Here is a 25,691-nt window from a genome sequence, read left to right as displayed (position 1 = left end):
CACACACACACACACCACACACACACACACACACACTCACAGACACACACACACACAAGAAAATAATTTAATACAGAGGTAGGGCATGGATAGGGCCCAAGGACATGGACACTCTTACAGGTCACCTGAGTCCCCTCACTTCTGTGCTCAATACAAATCAACCGACACAGAAAAGCCAGGGTCCCGACTACAGAGGTGGTCATTGGGTAAAGTGCTTGCCTTACAAGCAGGAAGGACTGAGTTCATTCCCTAGCACCTGTGTGAAATGCTGGAGGTGACAGTGTGCATGCATAATCTCAGTGTTGGGCTCTCTAGTCAGAAAGCCTAACCTAACCAGGTAACTCCAGGTCCCAGTGAGAGATGTTGGTTAACAAACAAAGTATCAGCTTGGAGATGGCTATGTGGAAAAGCACTTGCTGTGCAAACGTGAGTACCTGAATTTCTAATCCTAGTACCCATTTAAAAGCATGGGGTAAGCTGGGCAATGGTGGCGCACACCTTTAATCCCAGCACTTGGGAGGCAGAGGCAGGTGGATCTCTGAGTTCAAGTCAAGCCTGGTCTACAGAGCAAGTTTCAGGACAGCCAGGGCTACATAGTCTCAGACACACACACACACACACACACACACACAAGCTTGGTCCTGGAAAGACGACCCAGTGGTTCAGAGCACTTGTTGTTCTTCCAGAGGACACATGTTCAGTTCCCACAAGGTGGCTCAGAGGGTGGTTATAGGAGATATAAATGCTTTCTTCTGGTTTCTATAGGTCCTGGGCATCCACACAGGGCAGTTCATACATGCAAAACACTCATAAATATAAAATGAAAATGGTTGAAAAATTGATACAGCAGCACAGCAGCACAGGGTCTGTAACTCCAGCTCTTGAGAGTAGAGACAGGAGGATTCTAGGAGCACTGGGTAAATTGAAAAACCCTGTCTTAAAAAACACAGTGAAGGGGGCAAGAGAGAGGGCTCAGCAGTTAAGAGCACACACTGCCTTTGTAGAGCACCTAAGTTTGGTTCCCAGCATCCACACTGGGTGGCTCCCAACGGCCTATAACTCCAGCTCCAGGGGGATGCGATGCCTTTAGACTCTGTGAGCACCTGGATTCACATTCACATACCCACACGCAGAGGCACTCATACATACAAATACCCAAAAACAATAAAAAGGAGTCTCTTTAAAGAATACAGTAGCATAATAGAGTAGACACCAAATACCGTCCACTGGCCCTGCACATGCACACATGGGCCAGCATGCACACACACATGCATGCAGGTACATCACACACACACACACGCGCGCGCACACACATATCTGGCTTCTACAGATCTACAGTATAGTGGGGACAGTCTTAATTCTGCAAATGTCCAAGAGCCGCAGCTGCATACTAAACTGAATGTACTTAAAGCCACCAGGCTGTACCCTGTAAAATGGTTAAGATGACATATTTCATGTGATGTGCATTTTATAATAATTAAAACAGCCAACTCCATATGCCCAGATTCCAGCATTCTGCCTCCCAGAGGCACCAGGGTCCCCCATCTTGCCTGGGAGCCCCAGTTGGTTGCAGATGGCAGAGGGCAAGAATCAGCCCCCTCACTTTCTGCTGGAAGACCAGAGTAGGATGGGGCAGGGGAGGAAGCAGTCTGCTGGGTTCTGCTGTAGAGAAAACCCTCTGTGGACATGAGCTGCCGGCGGCCATGTGCAAGGCCCTGCACTCCCTGCTGTCCACTCCCGCCTCAGCGCCATCTTGCTCGGATGCATCTCCACTGTCTCTCCTCAGCTATAACTCCTCCACTTCACTTTCCGCTGTGCCTTTTGGTCCACGGCTAGAAATAATCTCCAGATACTGCTCACATTTGGAGAGAAACTATTCTTCTCTCTCTCCTCACTCTCTGTCTGTCTGTCTCTGTCTGTCTATCTCTGTGTATGTGTGTTTGTGTCTGTTTGTCTGTTATTTGTCTCTGTCTCTGTGTGTCTATGTCTCTGTCCATCTGTCTCTCTCTTTGTGTGTGTGCGCGCGCATATGTTTGTCTGTCTCTGTGTCTGCCTCTCTCTCTCTCTCTCTCTGTTTGTGTGTGTGTGTGTGTGTGTGTGTGTGTGTGTAGCAGGGACTTAATTAAAAAGATCTCCTACAAAGTGCTCAAACAAATACCTTTGGCTCCAGAGCTAAAAGGCACCCAGGGATCCTGGACTTCCCCGGATGTGTCACACTGCTGGGAACATGTGACCAGGCAGGCTTGAATGTTCTTCTCTCCTGGTCTCTGCCCATCTCCTTAGCATTGCTGGCATTGCCCTTTCCTCTCCCATGACCCCTCAGGTCATTGTCCCCATCCCAGAACATCAGGTGGCACAATGGAAGAACCCAGAGACCTCACTGAGCATCTGTGGAACTGTTTAGGAAGCAGGGGTATTGCTAACAGGGAATTACAGCATGGCTGCCCAGCCTTTGTCCAATGTCGGGCTTTTGATGCCATCCTAGAGAGCTCACCCTCGGTTCCCACCTCCTGGAAAGGTGGGTGTCCTCAGATACCCACACCCCAGCGTGTACAGGGGTTCTTAAAGGGTCCTGACCTGAAGCCAGGGAGAACTATCAGGTCCCCACAGGAGTGGCTCAGATGAAATAAATCACAGAGATAGGTTCAGAGATATCCACGGTGGCCATGGACCAAGGGACAAAAAAGGGAAACCGAGGAAGCGAGCTCTCTCAGTGCTGGGCAGACAGAGCAGGTGGGTTAAGGCTAACACCATCTTTGCCAATGCTCTTTGCTAGTAAGCAAGCTCAAGGCTAAGAATAGGACCGTGGCTCCCCTGGGAGAGCCCAGGAAGCCATACCTCACCCCTCCAGCTACCAAACCACTGTTGTGAAGAATCTAGGAGTTTATATAACCCGGCTGTGCTGATGCTAGGCTGGATCTCAGCCTCTTTCACCCACACTATATTGCCAGAACCAGGACAGACTGGCTCAGCAGCCCTCAGTGGTCATCATCCCTAAGGGTGACCCATTTCAGTTCCTGATGCCCAGGCTCTGCCCCTCTCTCAGGTAGAGTCTGGCTTTGGGATGTCTTTCTTTTTAATCGGGTGAGCGTTATGTCCCAGGACTCTCATTAGCCAGAACAGCTCCACAAAGCCTCACTAAGGACCAATCTGTTTGGAGGTCTTGGGAGACACAAGGGTGGCAGGGCTTTGCTTCCAAGCCCAAAGAAAGACGCCCAGCAGGAGACCAGCCACTGGGCTCTGCATCCCCAATGAAGAGTGGGGAACAGCACAGCTCAACTCCAAGGGAACTGTTCCTACTGCCCATAGCTGAGTTATGGGGATGCAAAGGGTTAGCCCTGCTATCCAGGCCTTCCCCAAGTCCAACCAGGCCAGCCCTGTGCCTTCTGAGAGGCTGAGAAGACAGATCTGGGACTTTTCTGTGGGTGATACACGCCTGTTTTCCACCCCCTCCTTCCCAACCCTGACAGAAGTTCCCCTCTCCTGCACATGGTGGGACCCACAAAGCATGGGTGAGAGGATCCCAGTCCCCCAACCCCAGCTCCAGACACCAGGAAGGGAGGAGGGCTTCACAAGGCTGTTTCTATCTTGTACTAGGAAGGAGGTGAAGAGCTGGGACCGCCTGGGGAAAGGCTAAGTAGGCCTGGTTAGTGACCCAGTATCCAACAGTAGGGCAGGTGGCACAGGGGTATGTCCCACCACGGTCCCCAGGCAGGGAAAATGGGTTGGGCCAGCCAGGGACGGAGGAGAGACTAACAGGCAAGTGAGGAGGGAGGGGAGAGCTGGAGAGTGACAAGGTCAATCACAGATAGCCACACCCTCTTGGGGGAGGGGCACTTTTGCAGAGAAATGATACGGAGTCCAAGCAGGCTCATCCCTTCCTTTTCCTGCTCCATGTACTTATGTATTAGAAAAATATTCGAACCACTCAGAGGATCATAAAAGAAATAATAGAATGAGCTTCTGAACACTGCACCTCCACTACCTCTGACCTCATATCGACCTCATTTGGCTTGGTTATTTTGTCTTACGGGACAGCATATTGTGAGTGTGGGGATAGGCTGCCAGGAGTGGCTTCTCTGTCCTCCTCACAGCTCCCAACCCTCCACCCTCTTCGACAAACCTTCTCCCACCTTGTCTCAAAATAAAGCAAAAGTCACCACAGGGGATGTTCAGTCCCTTGGTCCCAGCCCTGGTTTGTCTGCACAGACCACCCCTCAATACTGGGTTCCCTTTCTCTTCCTTCCTGTAAGTGCAGAGGCCTGGGCCTCTGCCTCGAGCTGTCCCCTAAGGTGACTGGCAGTCTTCAACAACGCTCCCCCCACCACCAGCCTTCTGTGGGCTCCTTCAGGACAGCATTAAGAAACAACCAAAATTCTCCCAACTTGCAAAAGGGGACAGCACACCTGCTGATAGTGTCAGCCTGTGTCACCAGAAGACAGGAGGCCCAGCCTCAGTTCCCATGGCTACGATGGTGTTTGGAGAAGAGGTCTTAGCCGATGGAGTTGATGCTAACATGGGGTGTTGAGTAGAGCCCTGATCCAGAGTGACAACTGTGCCTAGTAAAGAGGGGGAGGCACACAGAGACACGCTGAGGGAAGGCCATGAGGAAGCCAAGGAATAGGTTACCCAGAAGCCGGAAACTCTGAGGCCCCCAGAGCACGCCTGGACTCACCTCAAAGGACCTAAGCGCCACTCAACTCTAACCTCAGGCTGCGGCCTCCAGAACCGTGAGTGATACTTTCCTATTATTCGAGGAATGCCCAATCTGTGGCGTTCTGATTAATCGTTCCATTCCCACCCTGGCACTGCCAACTTCCGCTTCAATCCTTGTCAGAGCCAAGCTCTAGGAAGAGGCCACCCAGTCATAGTCACCACCACCCAACTGTCTTCTCAGCCTCGTCTTTGTGCTCACAACTCAACCCAAATGTCTCTCATTCTGCAGTTGACAATGATACCCATGTCATCAAATTCCTTGTAGAACTGTCTGTCTCCTTCTTGCCTGACTTCTATTTGATGTATGTGCTGAACAGCTTATTTTTAAAGAGTTATTTATTTATGTATATGAGTACACTGTCACTCTATTCAGACACACCAGAAGAGGGTATTGGATGCCATTACAGATGGTTGTGTGCCATCATGTGGTTGCTGGGAATTGAACTCGGGACCTCTGGGAGAGCAGTCTAAAATCATCTGAGAGGAGGCAGCCACAATTAAGAAAATGCCTCCATGCCAGGTGGTCGGGAGGTAGAGTTCGACCTCTGTGAGTTCGAGGCCAGCCTGGTCTACACAGTGAGTTCCAGGACAACCAGGGCTACACAGAGAAACTCTTTCTTGAAAAAACAAAAATAAAACCACAACCAAAAAAAAAAAAGAAAGAAAGAAAAGAAAAGAAACAAAACATAGAAAAGAAGAGAAGAGAAGAGAAGAGAAGAGAAGAGACAAGAAAAGAGAAGGAAAGGAAAGGAAAGGAAAGGAAAGGAAAGGAAAGGAAAGGAAAGGAAAGGAAAGGAAAGGAAAGGAAAAGAAAAGAAAAGAAAAGAAAAGAAAAGAAAAGAAAAGAAAAGAAAAGAAAAGAAAAGAAAAGAAAAGAAAAAGCCCCCATAAGACCAGGCTATAAGCAAGCCTGCAGAACATCTTTTTTAATTAGTGATCAATGGGGAAGGCTCAGCCCGCTGTGGGCGGTGCCATCCTTGGGCTGATGGCTGGGTTCTACGAGAAAGCAGGCTGAGCAAGCCATGTGAACAAGCCAGTAAGCAGCACCCCTCCACAGCTTCTGCATCTTCTCCTACCTCTAGGCTCCTGCTCCGTTTGAGTTCCTGCCCTGGCTTCCCTCAGTGATGGACAGGGATGCAGAAGTGTAAGTCAACCAAACTCTTTCCTCCGTGAGTTGCTTTGGTCATGGTGTTTCATCACAGCAAAACAAACCCTAAGACAGTGTTTTCTTTTCCTGGATTGTTTTTTGACAGGTGTTCATATATAGCCTGGTATATATAGCCTAGGCTGGCCCTGAAATATTATCCTTCTGTCAAGCCACAAAGAAGTGGTTTTAGAGGCATGCATCCCTCATCTGGTTTCTTATTGGCTTTTGTGTATGTGTGTGTGTGTATGTACACACACATGCTCATATGCAGGTGCACGTGCCTGTGTACATGTGGAGGCCAGAGGAGGATGTCAGGTGTCATGGTCTATCACTCTGCCTTATTCCCTTGAGACAAGAGTCTCTCAGTGAACCTGAAGTGAGGCTGGTGGCCATAAGCCCCAGTAGTCCTGCCTCTACCCTCCACAGCACTGGGGTTATAAAGGCACGAGTATGACCGTACCTGGCTTTTTAACATGGGTGCCATCTGGTGAGACAGCAAATGTGCTAACTCTGATTTCTTTTCCTTTCTTACCAAGTCACTAATGTCATTCTGGGGACCCACCTAACCCTGATTACATCCTTAAGACCCCCACCTCCAAATGCCACTCACATGACTATGGTGAGCAAGTCTCTTACACATAAAGTCTGAGGACATCCTCCATCTTAGTCCCATTTCTGTTTCTGTGATGAAGTACCCTACCCTGCCCTGACAAAAACAACTTAAAGGAGAAAGGGCTTAGTAGGCTTGCAATTCCAGGCTACAGTTAGTCCATCACTCTGGGGAAGTCAAGGCAGGTACTTGAAGCCATCAGTCATCACATCCACAGTCATGAGCAGAGGGCAATGAATCCATGCACACATGCTGGTGCTCACCTTGCTTTCTGCACTTTTAGACAATGCAAGACACACACACACACACCCAGCCTAGGGAATGATGCCACCCACAGTGGACGTAATCAAGATTATCTCCCACATCCGGGTCCACAAGCTAACCTGATTTCGACAGTCCCTCATTGAGACTCCTTTCCCTGGTGATTCAAGATTGTGCCAAGATGACAAACCACAGCCCCCATCAGAGAATGGCAGTAGCTCCACCCAGTTACCATTGTCAACTGCCCAGCTCTGGTTCTATCTCCTGAGAAACAGCTGGGCCATGTCCCATTAGCTGAGAACAGTGTGAGACAGTCATAGCCAGATCTGCACAGATTCAAACCCCAGAACCTGTCACAGTTGGTGCTACAGCTTAATAAGAAGTGTCCCTCACAGACTCTGGTCTGGAGGGTTGGTCCTTTGCTGGTGGTGCCATTTTGGGAGGTGGTAGAATGTTTAGGAGGCAGAGCCTGGTTGGGAGAAGGAGGTCTTGTTCTCTCCCTTCCTGCCATTACTTTATCCACGTGTGTGCATTTTCACACATGTGTGGGTGCATGCACACATGTGTACACACACATGTGGAAGCCGGAAGTTGGTATCAGGTGTCTTCCTTCATTACTTTCCACTTTATTTCTTATTTTATTTTTTTTTTAAAGATTTATTTATTTATTTATTATTATATGTAAGTACACTATAGCTGTCTTCAGACACACCAGAAGAGGGAGTCAGATCTCATTACGGATGGTTGTTAGCCACCATGTGGTTGCTGGGATTTGAACTAAGGACCTTTGGAAGAGCAGTCGGGTGCTCTTACCTGCTGAGCCATCTCACCAGCCCCCTTCTTATTTTATTTTACTTTATTTTATTTATTTATTTTTTTTGAGACAGGGGTTCTATGTGTAGCTCTGGCTGGCCTTGAACTCTGCCTGCCTCCAGCGTGCTGGGATTAAAGGCATATGCCTCAAGGCCTAAGCTGGAGCTCATCAGTACAGCTAGACTTGCTAGCCAGCTTGTCCCAGGGATCAAGTCTCCACCTCAATTGCTCCCACTACCATGATGTTCTGCCTCACCTCATGCCCCATCCTTGGCTATGCACTGCCACGGTGTTCTCTGTGCCTGACCTCACGCTCAGATCAATAGCTCCAGAGGAGCTTGGACTGGATCCTTAGACGGCATGAGCTAAAAATAAACCATTCCTCCTTTTAAAGTGTTGCTCTGGAGCATTTGTCACGGGGAAAGAGAAGTCTGACTGCCTGTCACAGCCGGCCAAGACAAGCGCACAAGGCAGACAAGATGTGGTTCCCGCTTCTGACATTCCCGGGGCAGGGACCCTTGAGCAAACGTCCCTGGGTTGGAGTCTGATTCCCTGCCTGACTGCACACTGACAGCCGTGGAGTTCTCCCTCCTCTGTTTCCTTGTTGAAGCTCGCCCCTCTCGGGCTTCCATCATTTACCAGTTAAGACAACTAATTTTCTACTAAACCCAATTTCACTCATGGATGGAGGAAGAGCCCGTCGTTTCTCCTTATGCCATGTACTATTAACGCTTGAAATTATGCAAATAAAATTGGCGAGCACTGCCAATTCTCCTCAGGCAGAAAGGGCAAGGCTTCCCTCTCTAACACCCACTGTGGAGACAGGCTTTCAAGAGAACGGCTCTGGATGCTCCAGGGGACAGGGGCCTTACATCTCCCCTCCCAATGCACACTCAGCGGGAGCGAGGTGTGGGTGTCTGACATCACCTCGATGCGCACTTCTCATGGGGCATTGTTCTCTCACACTACCTCCCTCATCCAGAAATGTCTTGATGCACCAGAGTCAAATGTGGATTCTGCACACTGCCCCAGACATCCCTCCAGTGAGCCAGTTAATTAAAACGCCAAAATGCGAGGAACAGAGAAAACTTGGCTCATCCATCCAGACTTCTTGTTAGTCAGCGGACGGACTAGACACCTGGCAGGAACATCTGTGAATGAGCTACAACCAGGGTACAAGCCATGTCTTTGCCCAGGTGCCTGCCCACACAGGGTCTGGATACAGCTGAGGGCGCTTTCAGAATGCACTGGGCTAACAGGTGACCATGCCTCCAATCCCATCTTCCCATGGTTTCTGTCCAGGCCTATCCAAGCTGAGGATACTGTTACAGATGGCCTTGTTCCCCACCCCTCACAAGGTTCACATGTTGCATATTGACTGCCTCCATCCCCCACCAGTTTCTCAGCATGTTTCTTCATTTGGAAACAGTGTCTTTACAAAGGAGACAAAATGAAGGCAGTGGAGATAGCCCAGTGATTAAGAGCTCTGGCCGTTCCTACAGAGAACCCATGTTCAATTCCCAGCATTGATATGGAAGTTCACACCCATCTGTAACTCCAGTTCCAGAGGGATCTGTGGCCTCCGAAGGCACCAGGCACACATGTGGTGCCCAGACATATGTGCAGGCAGATCTAATACCCATATACATAAAGGAGTTCTTTTTTTTTTTTTTAAAGATTTATTTATTATATGTAAGTACACTGCAGCTGTCTTCAGACATTCCAGAAGAGGGCGTCAGATCTTGTTACCGATGGTTGTGAGCCACCATGTGGTTGCTGGGATTTGAACTCCGGACCTTCGGAAGAGCAGTCGGGTGCTCTTACCCACTGAGCCATCTCGCCAGCCCCAGGAGTTCTTTTTAAAGAGATATATGGGTCACCTGGGCCCTCCCTCGTGTGGCTGTGACATGTTTCGCAACCTTATTTTGTGAGCCAAGATCAGTCTTAGTCTTGTTTCTGTTTGTTGTGATAAAATATCCCGACAAAACACAGCTTACAGAGAAGGGGGTGATTTGCCTGCCATTCCTGTTTTACTCCATCCTTGTGGTGAAATCCAGGCAGAAGCTTAGAGCAGCTATGCACATAAATCAAGAGCAGAGGGAATGAGGGCACGAAGGCTTCGTTCTCTGCGAACTCTCTCTGTTCCTAAACAGTCCGGGTCTCCTGGCCTAGGGGATGGTGCTGCTCACCGTGGGCTGGGGTCTTCTCACATTGACTAAAGTAATCAAGACAACGTCTTCCCACAGACGTGCCGAGCTTGGATAGACAAGTCCTCATCGAGATTCTTGCATCACGTAGATAATTACAACCAACCATCACAGGATCTCTTATTCTGTAGCCAAAGCTGCTCTCAAACTCACGGCAACTCTTCCCTTTCAGTTCTGCCTCCTGAGTGCTGGGCTTACAGGTGTGAACCACCATATCCAGCTAGGACCGCGTCCTTGTAATGGGAGAAGGGTGGATACTGACGCACATGCAGGGAAGAGGCCAAGCAGATGGAGGCAGGGATCAGGAGGGTGTCTACACGTGCTAAGGAACACCCCATAATGGACCTTTCCCTAACGGCTCAGGAGGGCTCAGCCTGTAACAGCAAATCTCAGAATTCTGGCCTCCAGGGCCACGAGGAAGAGGCCCTTTTAAGCCCCCTAGCCATCACGCCTTTGTTGCCATAATTCGAGAGAAACCCAGCACCTCCCCACTGACATCGCAGTGAAAGGCCTGCGTGCCTGCGTTTATGTAGTGCCAGAGGAGAGGGTGTGTACTGAAGACCACAGCTCAGCATCCACCGGCTTTTACACCTGTCAATCTTACTGCAGTGGGGGAAAAGGGGGTCTTTACGTCCAAGAAAGTGTGAGATCACAAAATACACACACACACACACACACACACACACGAGTGCAGGCCCACAAGCCTAGGGATGGCACCGCTCACAGTGAGTTTGGCCCCTCCCACATCAATTCCCAGTCAAGATCATTTCTCACAGCCATAGTCAGAGGCAGATCTAATCTTGGTCATTCCTCAGTGGCTACAGGTTGTATAAAGTTGAACTAAGCAGCTCAGTCCATATCTCCCACTTTGGGCCTCACCCCTCTCTCACTCCCTCTGGCCCTGTCCTAGGTACACCGAGGACAGCCCTTTGGCACAAGCCAGGCAAAGCCAGCCCCATTCTATGGTTTCCCAGCCTCACAACCCCAAGGCTGCACTTAGGGAGGCCGCTGAGAAAGGCCACAGAGAAAGCTCTGAGCATGATTGAGATTCACTCGGCCAGGGTGCCAAGAGTGGGGTCCTGTGCTGGTGTGTGGGAGGCTAGCAGGTGTCTGCTGCAGCAGGGTCCTCACCCTGAACACAAACCCAGCATAGCTGGTGCTGTTAATCTCAGAGTAGGGCTGCTCCGAGGCCCCTGGGAAGGAAGGTTTGTTTTTTTGTTTTTGTTTTTGTTTTTTGTTTTTAATAAGATTTATTTATTTTATGTATAGGAGTACTCTGCAGCTATCAGACACACCAGAAGAGGGCATCCGGTTCCATTTCCAATGGTTGTGAGCCACCATGTGGCTGCTGAGAATTGAACTCAGGACCTCTGGAAGAGTAGTCAGTGCTCTTAACCTCTGAGCCATCTCTCCAGCCTTTGTGTTTGTTTTGACTGCTAGTTGTTTTCAATTGTATCTGGCCACAGGTTTTCAAAGCATCTCCCTGAGGAGACCTCAGGAGGGATTGGGCTGTTTACATCCAGTTTGCCCAGTCAAAGCAAGAGTTCACACTCACATCCCTCAGGGCATCAAGGCCAGGGCTTTCAGGCCCAGCCATGCCTACCAACTTCTTGAGCTTTAAATTCTGAGAAGGGGTGACCTGGTGACCTCTCAGTGAGGCCTCTCCTGGGACTGAGAGCCACAGAGGCCTGCCAGGAATTGAAAGCTGGGGGGAAAGAAAGGACTGAGTCTCTGGTGAGGGGTTGAGAGGAGGGTACATATGTGAGTATGTGTGAGTGTGTGTGTGTGTATGTGTGTGTGTGTGTGTGTTGAACATGCACACGAGTGAGTATGCATTATATAACATGTGTATGCAGATGCTATATGGACATGTGTCCACATGTGTGTGAGTTAGGTGTGAACGTATTCATACCCATATAAGTGGGTATGTAGGGGTCTTCATGCAGTGGTACATATGTGCATGTGTGAGAATATTGTGCACTGTGCGTGAAAGAGCAATCATGTTTATGCATGTGAGTGCTACATACACAATAAGTTCATGTGTGTAAATGTGGGTGTCACATGCACAAGTGCAGATGATACTTGAGTATTCATGCGTGTCCCATGCATAAGTTCATGTATGTGTATGTATATAGGTATTATATAAGTTCATCTATATGTATGTTACATGCATAAGTGTTTGTGGGGGGGGAGTTACACATATATGCACGCATGTGTTACATATGTAAGTTCGTGTTGTGTGTGCACAGACAAGTGTGTGTACGTAGCAATGGCTACAGGTGGGAGGTTTTCAATTGGGTCAGTTGTTACCGGTCCTTTCCACGCCCAGGAAGCCCATGGTCAGTCACTGCTCTGGCCATGGATGGGCAATGGCAGTGGGCACCAGCCTTAGGCTCAGCATCCCACTCCTGCAGTGGACAGGGAGCTGGGCAGGGAAGGACTCGGGGTGAGGGCTGGGAGAGCCCTGGCATGGGCTAGAGCAGAGCCACCGAACCAAACACCGGCCCCCCACTCCCTGGGCCCCGGAAGGCCTGCAGGCTCTCTGCTCCTCTCCAGCAAGATGGTCTACTAACAGTTCTGTGTCGAGTGGATGGAAGAAACTCTCCCTCCCATAGCCGAGAATAACAGTCTCTTGGCACCCTTGGGATGTGTCCTATTGCAACCTTGGGTGCCTGAATTTGCACCAGACTGCTGGTGCCATTTGACCTGAGATTCTGGCCCTGGGTCCATGGTTCTCCTTCTTTCTCCATGAACCATGTGACTTTTCTATAGGCAGCCTCCTGGCCAGGGAAAGGTCGTTTCACTATCTGCAAAAGTTGGTTATAGTCAAAGCACCCTCCTCAGTATGCCTCCTGAGCTCTCTGCCTGAGGAAGCAAAGTAGGCACGGGGCAGGGCAGGCAGATCTCAGCACTGAGGGGGCCCATGCAACTGAACACACAGCACTGCCCACAGATGCCTGAGTAAGGGTATGTCATCTGCCTCCCTGCATCCAGGAGTCGCTCTGTGAGTCTGATCCTGGGTCCTTTCAGTTCCCAGGTTCTTTGGCGTTTGGAGACATCAGGGTTGCTTCTCAGGCGGCAGCAGCCACTTCTGGTGCTTCCTGTCGATGCTGTAGCTGTGCAGCACCACCCTGGACCCCATCCTCTTTCTCCCCTTCTTGTCCCTGTCGCTTGCTCTAGAGACACATTTTAACCTTGACTGTGCCCACAGAAGAGCATGACCATAAAGAATGACTCAGGCCACGGGATGACACTCTACAACGCTGGTTCATTTTAGCGCCCCTCCCAACAACACAGCTCAGCCCCCGCTTCCTCATTCCCCTGACTCAATGAGACTGGCCCACGAGATCAAAACTCAAAGTACAGGTTTCCTGGATGGCTGAGGGCAGGTATCGCTGGACACATGTCCTTGGTAATAGTCTCTATCTAAAGTGGATGGCCACAGCACAGTGGGTCATTTTGTTCCCATGCCTCATAACTGCATTAGTGCCAGTCTAGAAGCACATCTAAAAGATGTGCCCTGGTATATATCCAATGCCACACAAGAAATATAACAAATAAGGTAAGAGAGAGCTTAGGTATGTCTGCATCTAACAGATGAGCGAGCGATAAAAACATTACCCCAAGTAGACATTAGACCAGACACACACACACACAACACCCACAAACACACAAACAACATACACACACAAACAGCACACACACACACACACACACTCCTATCTGCCAGTACCCCTCTGTCTCTCTGTCTGCCTATCTGACTTTGTCTGTCTCTCTGTCGCTGTCTGTCTCTGTCTGTCTCTGTCTGTCTCTGATTCTGTCTGCCTGTCTGTCTCCCTCTCTCACACACTCACACATGCACACGTGTGCGCGCACACACACACACACACACACACACACACTCCAGTTCCTTTGTATTCCACATGTTCTTACTCTCCAGACATCCCCTACCCCCATTCTCACACACAATCTTTTAGACCCTCTTCACCACCAAGACACCAGGGTGGGGGGGTGTCTATGTTCCACAGTTCCAGAGGGACCTGGACAAGCCCAGCACTGGCAGTCAGCAACACCTGTCAACCCTAATGTCCTTGTAGAATGCCCAAGGAGTCCAGCTCCTAAAAACACCCCCTGAAGACTATGCCCAGCCTACCAGGAAGACCCTCGGGGCCGGGACCTCATGTGGACATGGTGACTCCTCTCTCAAGACATTACGCATTAGCCTGTGAGCATAGACCCAGACCCTAGTCTCTTGGCAAAGGCCAAGAGCTTGCAGACTGCTGCTATGCTATGCAAACACACTTTCTCTGTGGATTCTAAATAATAAACGTGCGTCTGCATGGAAGAGGAAGTGGGAAGCACATAAGCAGGTGGAGGAGGGAACGGGGAGGACCGGCATCTGACAGAGGGCCACCTCCAGGCTGTGGGCCCCACAGTCAGAGCATCAGCCTAGTGGCCAGGCTGCCCTTTATCCCCTCCCTACCCCACCAGGATGTGAAGGCTCTCTGGCACTCACCTCTGCAGCTCCTTCAGGGAGACTGTGATCCGCAGGCTATGGCCCAGCACGTAGAGAGCAGCCAGGATGTCTGCCCACTGCACCATCTCTCCCAGAGGCCCGCCCTTCAGCACCCTTGGGCTGAACACGTCCCCAGACTCCTCTGTCAGGAAGCCAATGTGGACAAGGATCTGGGTGAGCAGGACAGAGCGGAGGGTCATCAGAGGAGAGCAGCAAGCAACTCGTAGGTCTGTATACCCCAGCCCAGGATCACCCCACAGCACAGCACACAGGGGCTCCAGGCCAGGCCTGGTTGGCTGCCTTTAGACCCTGGACGTTGGAGGCGTAGGTGTTGGTGGGTGTGCGACTGCCTCGTGGAGTTCACCTTGCAGATGAAAGAATGGACAGCAGTACACACAGACAAGAAGGGTTTTATGAATGGCAAGGACTCCGACAGAAAGGAGGTGACAAGCATGCGGTTCTCTGTTACGTGAATAAAAGAATGGATGGACATATGGACAAACGGATGGACAGACAGATGGACAGTTGGGCCAACAATCCTTCCTCAGTCTGTTATTCCCGGACCCCTTTAACCTTTCTGCCTGACACGATGAAAATGTCCCAAGGACGCAGGACCTCCAGGGGCTGATCATTCTGGCCCAGCCTGAGAAGGGGCCAGGGGGGCTCAACCATCCATCCTGACCCTGTCACCCTCAAGTCCTGTGACTGAATCCAGTTAAAAGAAACTAATGTCACTGGTTCAAAGGCATGTACCATGCCCAGCCAGAATTCCCTGTCTACCTGTGACCACCTGAAACCCTGTGCCTGTTGGGAACCACAGGCTCATGTCTACTTAGAACTGAGTCTACTTGGAACTTCATGGCCATGCCCACCTGGTGCCTCATGCCCACCTGGAGACCCATGTCCATCTGGAGCCCCATGCCCACCTGGAGGCCCACTCCCACCTGGAGGCCCATTTCCACCTGGAGTTCCACACCCACCTAGAGCCCCAGTGCAGTAAGCACATTGTCCAAGCGCTCCCTGACAGAATAACATACTTGCTTCTGGTCCCTCCGAATGTCCCCCAGCTTCTGTGCCAGGTACTTGGCAGCCTTGGTCCACTGTGTGGTGAACCGCCTGGTTCGCTTCTTCATGAAGATGAGGGACTCCTTCCCACTGCCCATCAGCTCCAGGAGGTGAGACAGGTTGCTTCGGAACACAGCCTAAGTTGGGACCACAGGCCAGCTCTCTCAGTCCCTGACCATCTATCCCATCACCGTCCCATCCCCGGCTTCCCATGACAGAAGCTGCCACCTACTGTAAGGTGGGTGCCTGCTTCAGCATCAGGGTGGGAGGCTCTGCTTGCACCTTCCAATACTCACTCCAGCCCTCCTCCCCAGTTAACCACCCACCCCTGAGTCCTCTGGGGACCCAATCAGCTCTGAATCACCAGGGGTGGGCTGCCTTTAAGTGGTGCTAAGGTCAGTGGTGCCTGGAACCTGTTAACTCTCTAAGTCCGTGAATCTTCACCCATTACATCTACTCACAGAAGGACAAATACAGTGCCATGCACTCAGAAACATGACAGCTATTATTGCTGTTATTCTAACCCATTAAGGACTTCTCCGGGGATGTCTCCTGCCTCCCAAGCAAGTTCCCTGTACTGGATTCCACAGAAGGTGATCTGGGATCCTCAGCTTGCAGAGCTGGGAGCCCCATTCCATGGGGTGGGGGTGGGGGAGTGAGGCTCCCTCCCACTGTCCCTAAGGATATCCAATCTAGGCCTACCTGGACTCTGGGAAGGGACTTGGGGGCTGTCCGGGCAGCTGTCTGGTTCCTCCAGGGCAACGGGGGACAGAACCACTCAACCTCACTGAGGTAGATGAGGAAGGAGCACTCAGTGCCGTCTACTCCAAAGAAGGCGTAGCAGGGGTCAGAGGTCCAGCGGGCGCGCATCCACTGTGAAAAACACCAGGCCTGGGTAGGCAGCCAGGAACCCACACACCACCGCATGGACTCCCCTAGCCACAGGGTCCCCAAGATCTCACCGTGAGGCCTGCCCCAACCTGAAGATTCAGCAGAACACTAGAGACGTACAACTGGGCGAGGGAGGCTGGGCCAAGGTCAGCCAGCCCTCGACAACGGAGGACCAGAAAAGGAGGTAAGTCGGCTTCCCCGGAGCCTCACAGAGGAGGGCCTCGGACCTGAGACTTGGTAGATGTAAAGAGGCCAAGCACCAATGACAAGGTCCAGGAAATTCAGCAGCCACAGCCCTTGTGCCCCCTGTCTCCTCATCTTAATTAGAGGCAGGGTCATAGGCATCCTTTACGGGGGCCAGGGCCAGAGAAGTTCTTTCCACAGGGGCTCCATGTGATCTCTAAGGAAGGGGTCTGCAGCAGCCCCGTAGCCTATCCCTTAAAGGTTCATAGACAGCTCAAGAAGCTGCCTTTAAGGATGTGAATCGGTTCTCTTCATGCACCAACATTATGCAGTCATTATGGAGGTGATCAGGAGGGGCCCTTGGTCCAATAAGCCATGAGCTGGGCAGAGGGGACCAAGACCAGACTCACACCATTTCTTGCCAAGGTGTTAGAATGGGTCTCTAAGTGGACGGAGCTCCTAAAGGTGACAGGCTCAGAGGTCTTTGGGCTGATTATCATGGTAGGCCCAGTGGAGAAAGCATTTCTCTGAGGTTGGTCACCACTAGTTTGTGCTGGCTTAGGTACCTAGTCAACAGAGTCAGTCCAGCTGGGACAGAAATCCAGGGCTGAGCTGGAGTGGGCAGAGCCTGGAGGAGAAGCCCTCCACCTGCCTGATCCCCACCATGCACCTTCCCCTCAGGGGGGGTCCCCCTAGGCCTCACCTCCACTTTCCCGGAACAGTCAGGGAACTTGGGGTCACTGGGTGCTTCACACTGGTCCCTCCGACCTTCAGACACTGCAAAAACAGAAGATGGCTTACTGAGACACTGGGGCCTGGAGGTAGCCAAAGAGAGAGGGCAAGGTGAAGAGGCCTGTGCTAGGAGCAGTGGTCACCCCTCCTGTTGCCCTCACCTGAGGTTTCTCCCACCCCACAGCCCTACTTCACTTGCTCAGCCTCCTCCAGGCTCAGAGGAGCAAGCTCTTAAAACAGCTACAGAGTGGCCTACCAGATGGACACACCGCAAGCTCCCCACAAAATATACCTTTGTTTTCCTGAGATCGGCAGAGGGGCAGAGACCTCCAGCTTTTCCCAAACCAAAAGGAACCACATCAGCCCACTCTGACCTCCTCAACCTCCAGCAGGCCAGGGTGGGGAAGACCAGGTGCCCCTACTGAGAGCCTCAAGTAGGGCCCCCAAGAACTAGGCAAGCATTACCAGAGAAATGGGACTTCTGGGGGCTCTGCCCTATCCAGCAGGGCACTGGCCTCTGGGGACACAGGGCAATGTCCTGGCTGTGACGCACCCTTGCTATGCAGAATCAGGCTGTGGCGCAGGATCTGGTCCACCTTCACAGCGATGTCAGACACATTCTGGGCAATGGCCTGGATCCTTTCAATGAGGCTGGCCCCAGGGGTGAGCCTAGAGGGGAGGGGAGAGCCAGAGATAAGCCCGTGAATGGCCTATGCCTTCCCATGGACAGTGAGCAGAGGCCACAGCGGAAACCAGGTGGGAGAGAAGCAGAGCTGCCTCCGCCCGACTCACACCTCGGACACAGCAGGAAAGCACACTGCGCGAGTCTGCCGTGTTTACCGTGTCCTGACTTTGTCAGACACGGCACCTGGGACTGAAGCAGACAAAGAAATTTCTGTCTTCCTGCCAAGACCCTGAATGGATGAGCACAGGAACCCCCGGGTGACAGAGGCCTTTTGCTAGGCACAGCCAGCTCATCTGAGTCTGTTCACACCAAGATAAGTTCACACCAGCAACCTGGAGACTCGCCAGGGAACTAGCACTGGTTTGCTGGGAACCCATTCTTGTGTGTGTCTGTGTCTGTGTCTGTGTGTTTCCGGTGCGTGTCTCTGTGTGTGAGTGTGTGTGTATCTATGGGGGTGTGTGGGTGTGGGTATGGTGTGTGTGTATGTGTGTGTATGTGTCTGTGTATATGAGTGTATGTGTGTGTGTGTGTCTGTGACTCTGTGTTTCTGTGTATCTGTGTGTATGTTTGTGTGTGTGAGTGTGTGTCTGTGTGTATTTGTGTATGTCTGTGTCTGTGTCTGTGTGGTGTATTGTGTGTGTGTGTATGAGTATGTTTGACTATGTGTGTGAGTGTGTGACTGTAACTGTGTGTGTACATTTCTGTGTGTGTGTATGTGTCTGTGTATATGAGTGTATGTGTGTGTGTGTGTCTGTGACTCTGTGTTTCTGTGTATCTGTGTGTATGTTTGTGTGTTTGTGTGTGTGAGTGTGTGTCTGTGTATGTCTCTGTGTGTTTCTGTGTGTATTTTTGTGTGTCTGTGTCTGTGTGGTGTATTGTGTGTGTGTGTGTGTGTGTGTGTGTATGAGTATGATTGACTATGTGTGTGAGTGTGTGACTGTAACTGTGTGTGTACATTTCTGTGTGTGTATATGTGACTGTATGTCTGTGTGTGTGCGCGTGTGTATATGTGTGACTGTGTGTGTCTCTGTGTCAGTGTGTGTGTGTCCATGTGTGACTGTGTATCTCTGTGTATGTGTGTTATCAGAGTGTGTGGTGTGTGGTGGGGGGAGGAGGCGGGGCACAGTTGACTAGTATCTTCCTCTACTACTTTACATCTTATACAGGAAGTGTTGCTTCCTGATAGGCTAGATGGGCTGAGCAGCAAGGACCCACTTGTCTCGGACTCCCCAGGGCTGGGATAATAGGCATGGGACAAATGCATTAAGCTTTTTACTCAAGTGCAAGAACAGCAAATGCTCTTAACTGCTGAGCCATTTCTAGAGCTGCCCCACCCCCCACTAACTTAAAAGATTTATTTTAGGGGCTGGAGAGATGGCTCAGAGGTTAAGAGCTGACTGTTCTTCCAGCGGTCTCGAGTTCAATTCCCAGAAACCACATGGTTGGCTCACAACCATCTGTGATGGGATCTCATGCCCTCTTCTGGTGTGCCTGAAGACAGCTACAATATACTCATATGCATAAAACAAATAAATAAATCTTTTTTTAAAAAAGATTATTTATTTATTTATTTATTTATTTATTTATTTATTTTGCTGGTTGTGGTGGTGCACGCCTTTAATCCCAGTACCCAGAAGACAGAAGGCAGGGGCAGGAAGTTCACTGTGAATTTAAGGCCAGCCTGCTCTACACAGTGAGTTCCAAGACAGCCAGAGCTTCAGAGTAAGGCCATGTTTCAAATAAATTAATAAGACAAACTATTTTATGTATGCACGTGTCTGTGTAAGTGCGCACACACACACACACACACACACACACACACACACATGTGCAGCTGCCTACGGATTCCCTGGAACTGAAGTTACGGATATTTGTGAGCCACCTAGATTGGGAGCAGGGATCTGAACGCTGGTCCTCGTGACTGAGTGAGCAGCAAGGGCTCTAGCGCGGTGCCATCTCTTCGACTCCCTTCCATTATTCTACCACAGTCTCATGTAGCCCATACTGGTCTCAAGCTTACTATGTGTGGAAGATGATGACCTTGAACTTCTGATCCTCCTGTGTTCCCCTCCCAAGTGCTCGCAGTGAGCACCACTGTGTCTGGTCCACGTGGTGCTGGGGATAGAACCTAGGGCTAAGCAGCCACTCTACCAGCTAAGCCACATCCCCAGCCCACATCCCTGGATCTTGAAAGAGCCCAGGACACGGACATTAAACCCTCTATTTTTCTCCATCACTATGGGGCCGCTTTGATTTTAGGAGAATTTATTTCCTTGTTGATTACTGGCCAGTGCTCTGGGAATCGTATTCGTTGTTAGATGAAGTATTTATCGCGTGGCACAAGCTGCTATTGAGACAGCTCCTACTCTGCTGGCCTTATCTTCCTGTCAAGCACAGCCCCGGGGCCTTCTCCAGAAGCCACTTGCTTAAAACTCCAGTTGCTTTGATTCTCACCTAGCTTTCTGGCTTCCCAGTTTTGCATACGTGTGCGCGCACACACACACACACACACAGAGACAGAGAGAGACATGCACACAAATACAGACATAAACATATATACACACATACACAACCAGACATGTACACACATAAACACAGACACACACAGACACAAAGACACTGCTGCTTCAGCTGCGTAAGCTCTGCTTATTCCTGTTCAAGTACTTGGTCTGCACGGATACCTGCCATGGAAAGTGTATGAAGGGTCTTTGCAACCTTCGCTCCACCTGACTATGCAAGCCTCACCTCTCACAGGCTAGGCGAGCTGCCTGCCAGAGAAGTGGTGGCCCTGGGTAGCAAACTGCCATGTCAGGACCACCATCCCCTCTTCCCTTTACCTAATAAGTAGCACAGAGAGCGACGGAGAACTAAAAAGTTCCAAAGGCAGATTGTGCCGCCTTCCATACCAGCCAGGGACAGGCAGGACAGCATCTCTGTCAGATGCTGCCGTTTTCCCCTCCCAGGTTCTGGGCATGCACTACCATGCCTGGTTTATGTGTTGCTAGGGACTGAACCCAGGGCTGAAGTGACTGGAAGAGGTGGATCAGGACACAGCTGAGATTTGGGGAGCCATAGTACGCAAGGCTGTGGTCAATCTGCTGACACATAGGGCTGCAGGCTGCTGCCAAGACCATGCTGAGGACCCCTGCCAGGCCTGGGGGTTCACAGGGCTTGAAAGGGCTAAGCAGCTTGCACAGGGACCAGGCATTCTGGCAGTTGTGAAATGAGCACAGCTCACTGCCACAAAGCCACCTTCCTATAGGTATTTCTCCATCTGTCCTCCCAGAACCCCATCGTTCCCCATGCTGCAGCGACTGTCTGAGCAGGATGCCTTTCATACAGAGACCAACCCTCTGGGCATGTGCCCAGAGACCCACGACTGTAGGCTGAGCAGCATTTATCTCTCCAAACTCACATTCTCCGATAACCTTGGGATATGCCCTATTTGGAAATAGGATCTTTGAGATTAGGGAAGATGAGGTCTTGCTGGATTAGGGGTAATACTAAATCTAGTATTATCTAGTACCTGAGACCCTTTCACTTGTGGATGGAGAAGGTTAGGGACTCTGGGGATATAGGTTTTGTACGCTGTCACCTATGCTGGTGTGAGCTTCTTTAATGACAGAGTCACTTTTGTCCTCCTATGCTGGAGTTGGACAGACTTGCTTGCCCTGTGGGTGCTCTATCTATCTATCTGTTAAATAGGTGTTGCTGCATGCAGAAGCCAAGGCACAATTGGGCACGAAAGTGCCAAGGTCAGCTCTGACCTGTTGTGCTAGGATCCATCCAGTAGGACAACCCATCAGCCCCAGAACTGGGAGGGAATAACTGTGAGATGTTATTTTCTGCCACCTGACTCATAGCTACCCTGTAACATCATCTAACGACTGGCTGAATAAAGACAGTTCAGCCACAGCTTTCCCTGGTTGGGAAGTTCTCTTTCCAGCTAACTCCTCTGACTAAACTCAAACATCACCCTACTGCCTCGGTGGCTCTCACTGGGGGGGGGGGGAGTGGTCAGCTGACTATTTAGATTATTGGGAACAATGAAGCAGAGAGCAGGGTACCCTGGGATGGTTGGGTTACACAACTCAGGAGTCAGAGGCAAAAAAGCATAGAGTGGGTACTTACTAAGGATCGAACCTGTGGCCTCACACATGCTAGGCAGGTACTCTACCACTGTACCAACCTCTCTGGTCCCTCTCAACCTGCTTTTTTCTCCCTGTTGTGGTCGGGCCTGCTGCTGTTTATATTTTGATGCTAATTCCACTCTCCTGGGAGAGCTTGTAGACAAGGAGTGAGTCACATACTCAGGTGACTTCTTGTGAACCCATCCCTTAATGAATAAAGGAGCCAATCACTAGGCGAGTAGGAGGGACTTTTGGGTTGGAGAGGGGGAAGGGGGAAAAGAGCAGTGGGGTGGGGGTGGGGGTGTCGTCTCCCGGTTCCAAGGGCAGATCCATCAGGATCTGCACCAGAGGATTTAGACTGAATAAGGCTTAAAAGTTAGGATTTTAGTTGTTGCGCCCAGCCATTGCATTACCATTGTTTCTGAACTAAGTTTGTGTTGTGTTTTCCTTCATGCAGAGGGCTCATCTGGGTTCAAGAGAGCTTTCTCCTGCACGGCGGCAAAGAGTGGGTTTGCCTGATGTGCACCACAAAGGCTGTGGGAGTTTTGAAGCTTTGGGGCTGGCGTGGTAGTGACCCGCCAGAGGGAACCTAGCAAGCTGGGTGGAGACGGATGTTTCAGGAGCTCCAGGCCTGAGAGTCTTCACTGGATAAGAACAGGCCGCCCAGACCGCAGGGGGGCTGAGAGTTGCGCCGGCTCTTTTTAACATTTCCCCGCAACACCTCCCTACTTAAGCAGACACCCCATCCCTTACATGAAGCAGTGAAGGCTCAGCCACTGAGAAAACCACTCAACTTTTTTGGGGGGATTCAGCAACTCTTGTACAATAAGCGTTTTGTTTTTTTGGTTTTTTGGGGGGGTTTTTTTTGCATAAAACATATCGCCAGCGCGGGCTTTAAATAGTGCCGTGGCATTGGTCGGACTTAACAAGCCCCAGTCATTCCAAACAGAATCCCTTGGCGTCACTATTATTAAGCTGGACTTAACATTCACACAGCACTTTCTATTTTCAAATAATAGACGATTAGGCGCCTCACGCTGAGACACTTTTCCACAAATGGCAGCGAAGCAGGATCTGAGGCCTCTGAGCCCAGATTTGTGACTCAGGAAATACCCGGGTTGAAGAGAAAAGAGCCAGGACTGAAGGAAAGGCCAACTGGTACAGGTTAGAAACCCTAGAGGTACAACCACCCCCAATGCAAGCTGCAAAAGCCAAAACTGTTCTAAAGAGTTTCCTTGGAAACAAGTCCTCTGTCCCCACAGGGCCAGAGTGGGAGTGCAATCGGTAGAGGGCTCGCCTCCTGTGCATAAATCCTGGGTTTGATCCCCACATAAACTGGGCACAGGGGCATGCTGGAACCCTAACACTTAGGAGTTGGAGGCAGGAGGATCGGAGTCCTAAGTCATCTCAGCTATGTAGATAGTTGAAGGCTGGGATAAATGGGACAGAGATGGACAGACAGACAGTCAGACAGACAGAACTTCTCATCCCTGGAAGGAGGAGGTGCCACAAAGTAGATTTGAGACAGGCAGGAATGTACTACGTCACTCAGCAGAGGCCACACTCAGTAAAGCCAGGACTGAAGGAAAGGCCAACTGGTACAGGTTAGAAACCCTAGAGGTACAACCACCCCCAATGCAAGCTGCAAAAGCCAAAACTGTTCTAAAGAGTTTCCTTGGAAACAAGTCCTCTGTCCCCACAGGGCCATCAGCAGGACTTCCTCCAGCTGAAGCATGGCCCTCAGCCCTTTGATCTTGATAGTAGCATATTTCCTTTCCTTCTCTCTCCCTCTTGAGGTGTTTGTATGGAAAGAGAACCAGCTGAGATCCACAACCAGCCTGGACTGGGGGCGAGGGGGGGGGGAGGTAGGGGAAGTGGGAGGGGAGGGGCAGCTCCTGCAGAACAGCACAGGCAGTTTGAGAGGCAGCAGACACCCAGGTGGGAATCCACAGCGCATGGGGCACCCACTCAGCCTGGGCTAGAGTCATGGGCCCCTTTTCAAACCCTTCCCCAACAAACGTAGTGTTTACTCCATTACCCTGGCTCTCCTGTACAGGCAAAGCAGGCCGGCTCAGTCCCTTCGGTTCTGTGACCAGGAGTTGCCCTAGCTCTATTTGAGCCCCTGTCCCTCCTCTGTAGCTTGGACATTGTCAGGCTGTTGGTGAAGAGGGAGGTCTGCCAGCATTCTTGGAGGGTGACCTGCCCGTGGCCACCCATTATGCTACTGTGACTCAGGGCCGTGCTACTGGGGTCCCAAATGGAAATGGCTCCGGACACACCAAGACTGATCAGTACGCACAAACTTGTTTCAGTGCCCTGTGGGCACTGTGACCTCAAGAGGCTGCTCAGGGCCCGAAGTCCTAGGACAGGCTTGCCTAAACCTGCAAGCTGACCCTTTATTGTATAACGTGGACTGGGAAATGTCCCACAGCTGATAAAAGGATGTCCCTGGGTTCACACATCAGTCTAGGGATGAGGGAGGTCAAGAGGATGGTGCCCTGCGCCAACCCTGGCTGCTTCCCTCTGCATCTACCAGATACACGGAGGCTAAGGATGGCTACACCTTCCTTCGTCCGGTCCTGCATGCCAGTCCCTACACCAACCAACCAGGCCTCATTCAGGAAGTAGAAAAAGCTGGCACTGGCTGACACCAGCATCCCTGAGTGCCAAGCTCATACTGAGACCTGCTCTAGGATACCCCAGCAGATACCCCAGGTGCTCTGGGGAACCCCAGTCCAGAGTATATACTGTTATCTACAGCTTCTAGATCCAAGCAGGGAATTCTGACATCTGTAGTCACCAGACCACCCTCAACTCCTTCCAGGCCTGTCCCCAACAAGGCCCCCAAAGGTACACACGGCCCCACAAGGTCATCATCAATTCCAGGCCGGTCCCCTTACCCCAGAGGTGGCACACTAGGCCGCCTGGAGAAGGAGGTTTAATCCTGAGTTGCTCTGTGATTTACGAGGGTTACATTCAATTAACAGGAGCATCGATTGCCCTGCAGCGGGCCAGCAAGCTCACTGGGAATAATTGTATTATGAAACAAAGTGCTTTCAAAACACAGAAACCTACATATCTTGGTGCCTGCAGAATCATACAGCGATACACACACACATACAAACACACACCGTGGGAAACAGATGCTCTGTGTCTCTCTGTGTCTCATACACGGTATGGGACATGAGACGCCCCTTGTAGTGTGACCTTTCTTCCTCTTGTCTCCACCCACCCCAGCCTCAGCCCCTGTCTCCCACCCCAGCCTCGGCCCCTGTGGAGGTGAGTCTAGACGTTGCAAACAGATGGTGTAAGATTGACCGGTCCCTTTCTCGGTGGGAAGAGAAAGGGCAATTCACCCCAAAGCCTAAAATAAGCTCGTCAGCTTGACAGGCTCTAGAGTCACCTAGGAGACAAGCTTGTAGGCGCGTCTCCTACATAGAGGGAGTTGTGAAACTGGGTCAACTGAGGGGGAAGACCCACCCAGCCCATCGCATGGCCCGGGGTCCTCACTGAATAAAAAACCGAGAAAGCACGCTGAACACCAGCAATCCTCTCTGCTTCCTGACTGGATTCAACTTGGCCCACAGCCTTACCCTCCCGAGGCCACGCCTTCTCCTGAGGCCACGCCTTCTCTCCGTGCTGAACAGTACCTGCAAGCCCCAATAAGCCCGCCCGCTCTCTCTTCCTTCCTTCCTTCCTTCCTTCCTTCCTTCCTTCCTTCCTTCCTTCCTTCCT

At 51.0% G+C, this 25,691-nt stretch overlaps 1 protein-coding gene across 1 annotated transcript in view; it reads right to left on the bottom strand.

The window, feature by feature from the left end:
• Mgat5b (alpha-1,6-mannosylglycoprotein 6-beta-N-acetylglucosaminyltransferase B) overlaps positions 1–25,691 on the bottom strand; it is an 89,898-nt gene that overhangs the window by 24,667 nt on the left and 39,540 nt on the right. Inside the window, exons 4-8 of the mRNA XM_021175980.2 lie at positions 17,695–17,810; positions 17,113–17,186; positions 16,038–16,208; positions 15,308–15,472; positions 14,271–14,440 (exon numbers count right to left, since the gene is read on the bottom strand). Coding sequence (XP_021031639.1) covers positions 14,271–14,440; positions 15,308–15,472; positions 16,038–16,208; positions 17,113–17,186; positions 17,695–17,810 — 696 coding nt within the window. The remainder of the gene's footprint in view (positions 1–14,270; positions 14,441–15,307; positions 15,473–16,037; positions 16,209–17,112; positions 17,187–17,694; positions 17,811–25,691) is intronic.

This window comes from Mus caroli, chromosome 11 (assembly GCF_900094665.2).
Source record: "Mus caroli chromosome 11, CAROLI_EIJ_v1.1, whole genome shotgun sequence".
Classification (NCBI taxonomy): Eukaryota; Metazoa; Chordata; class Mammalia; order Rodentia; family Muridae; genus Mus; species Mus caroli.
This window is presented reverse-complemented; position numbering and strand designations above follow the sequence as displayed.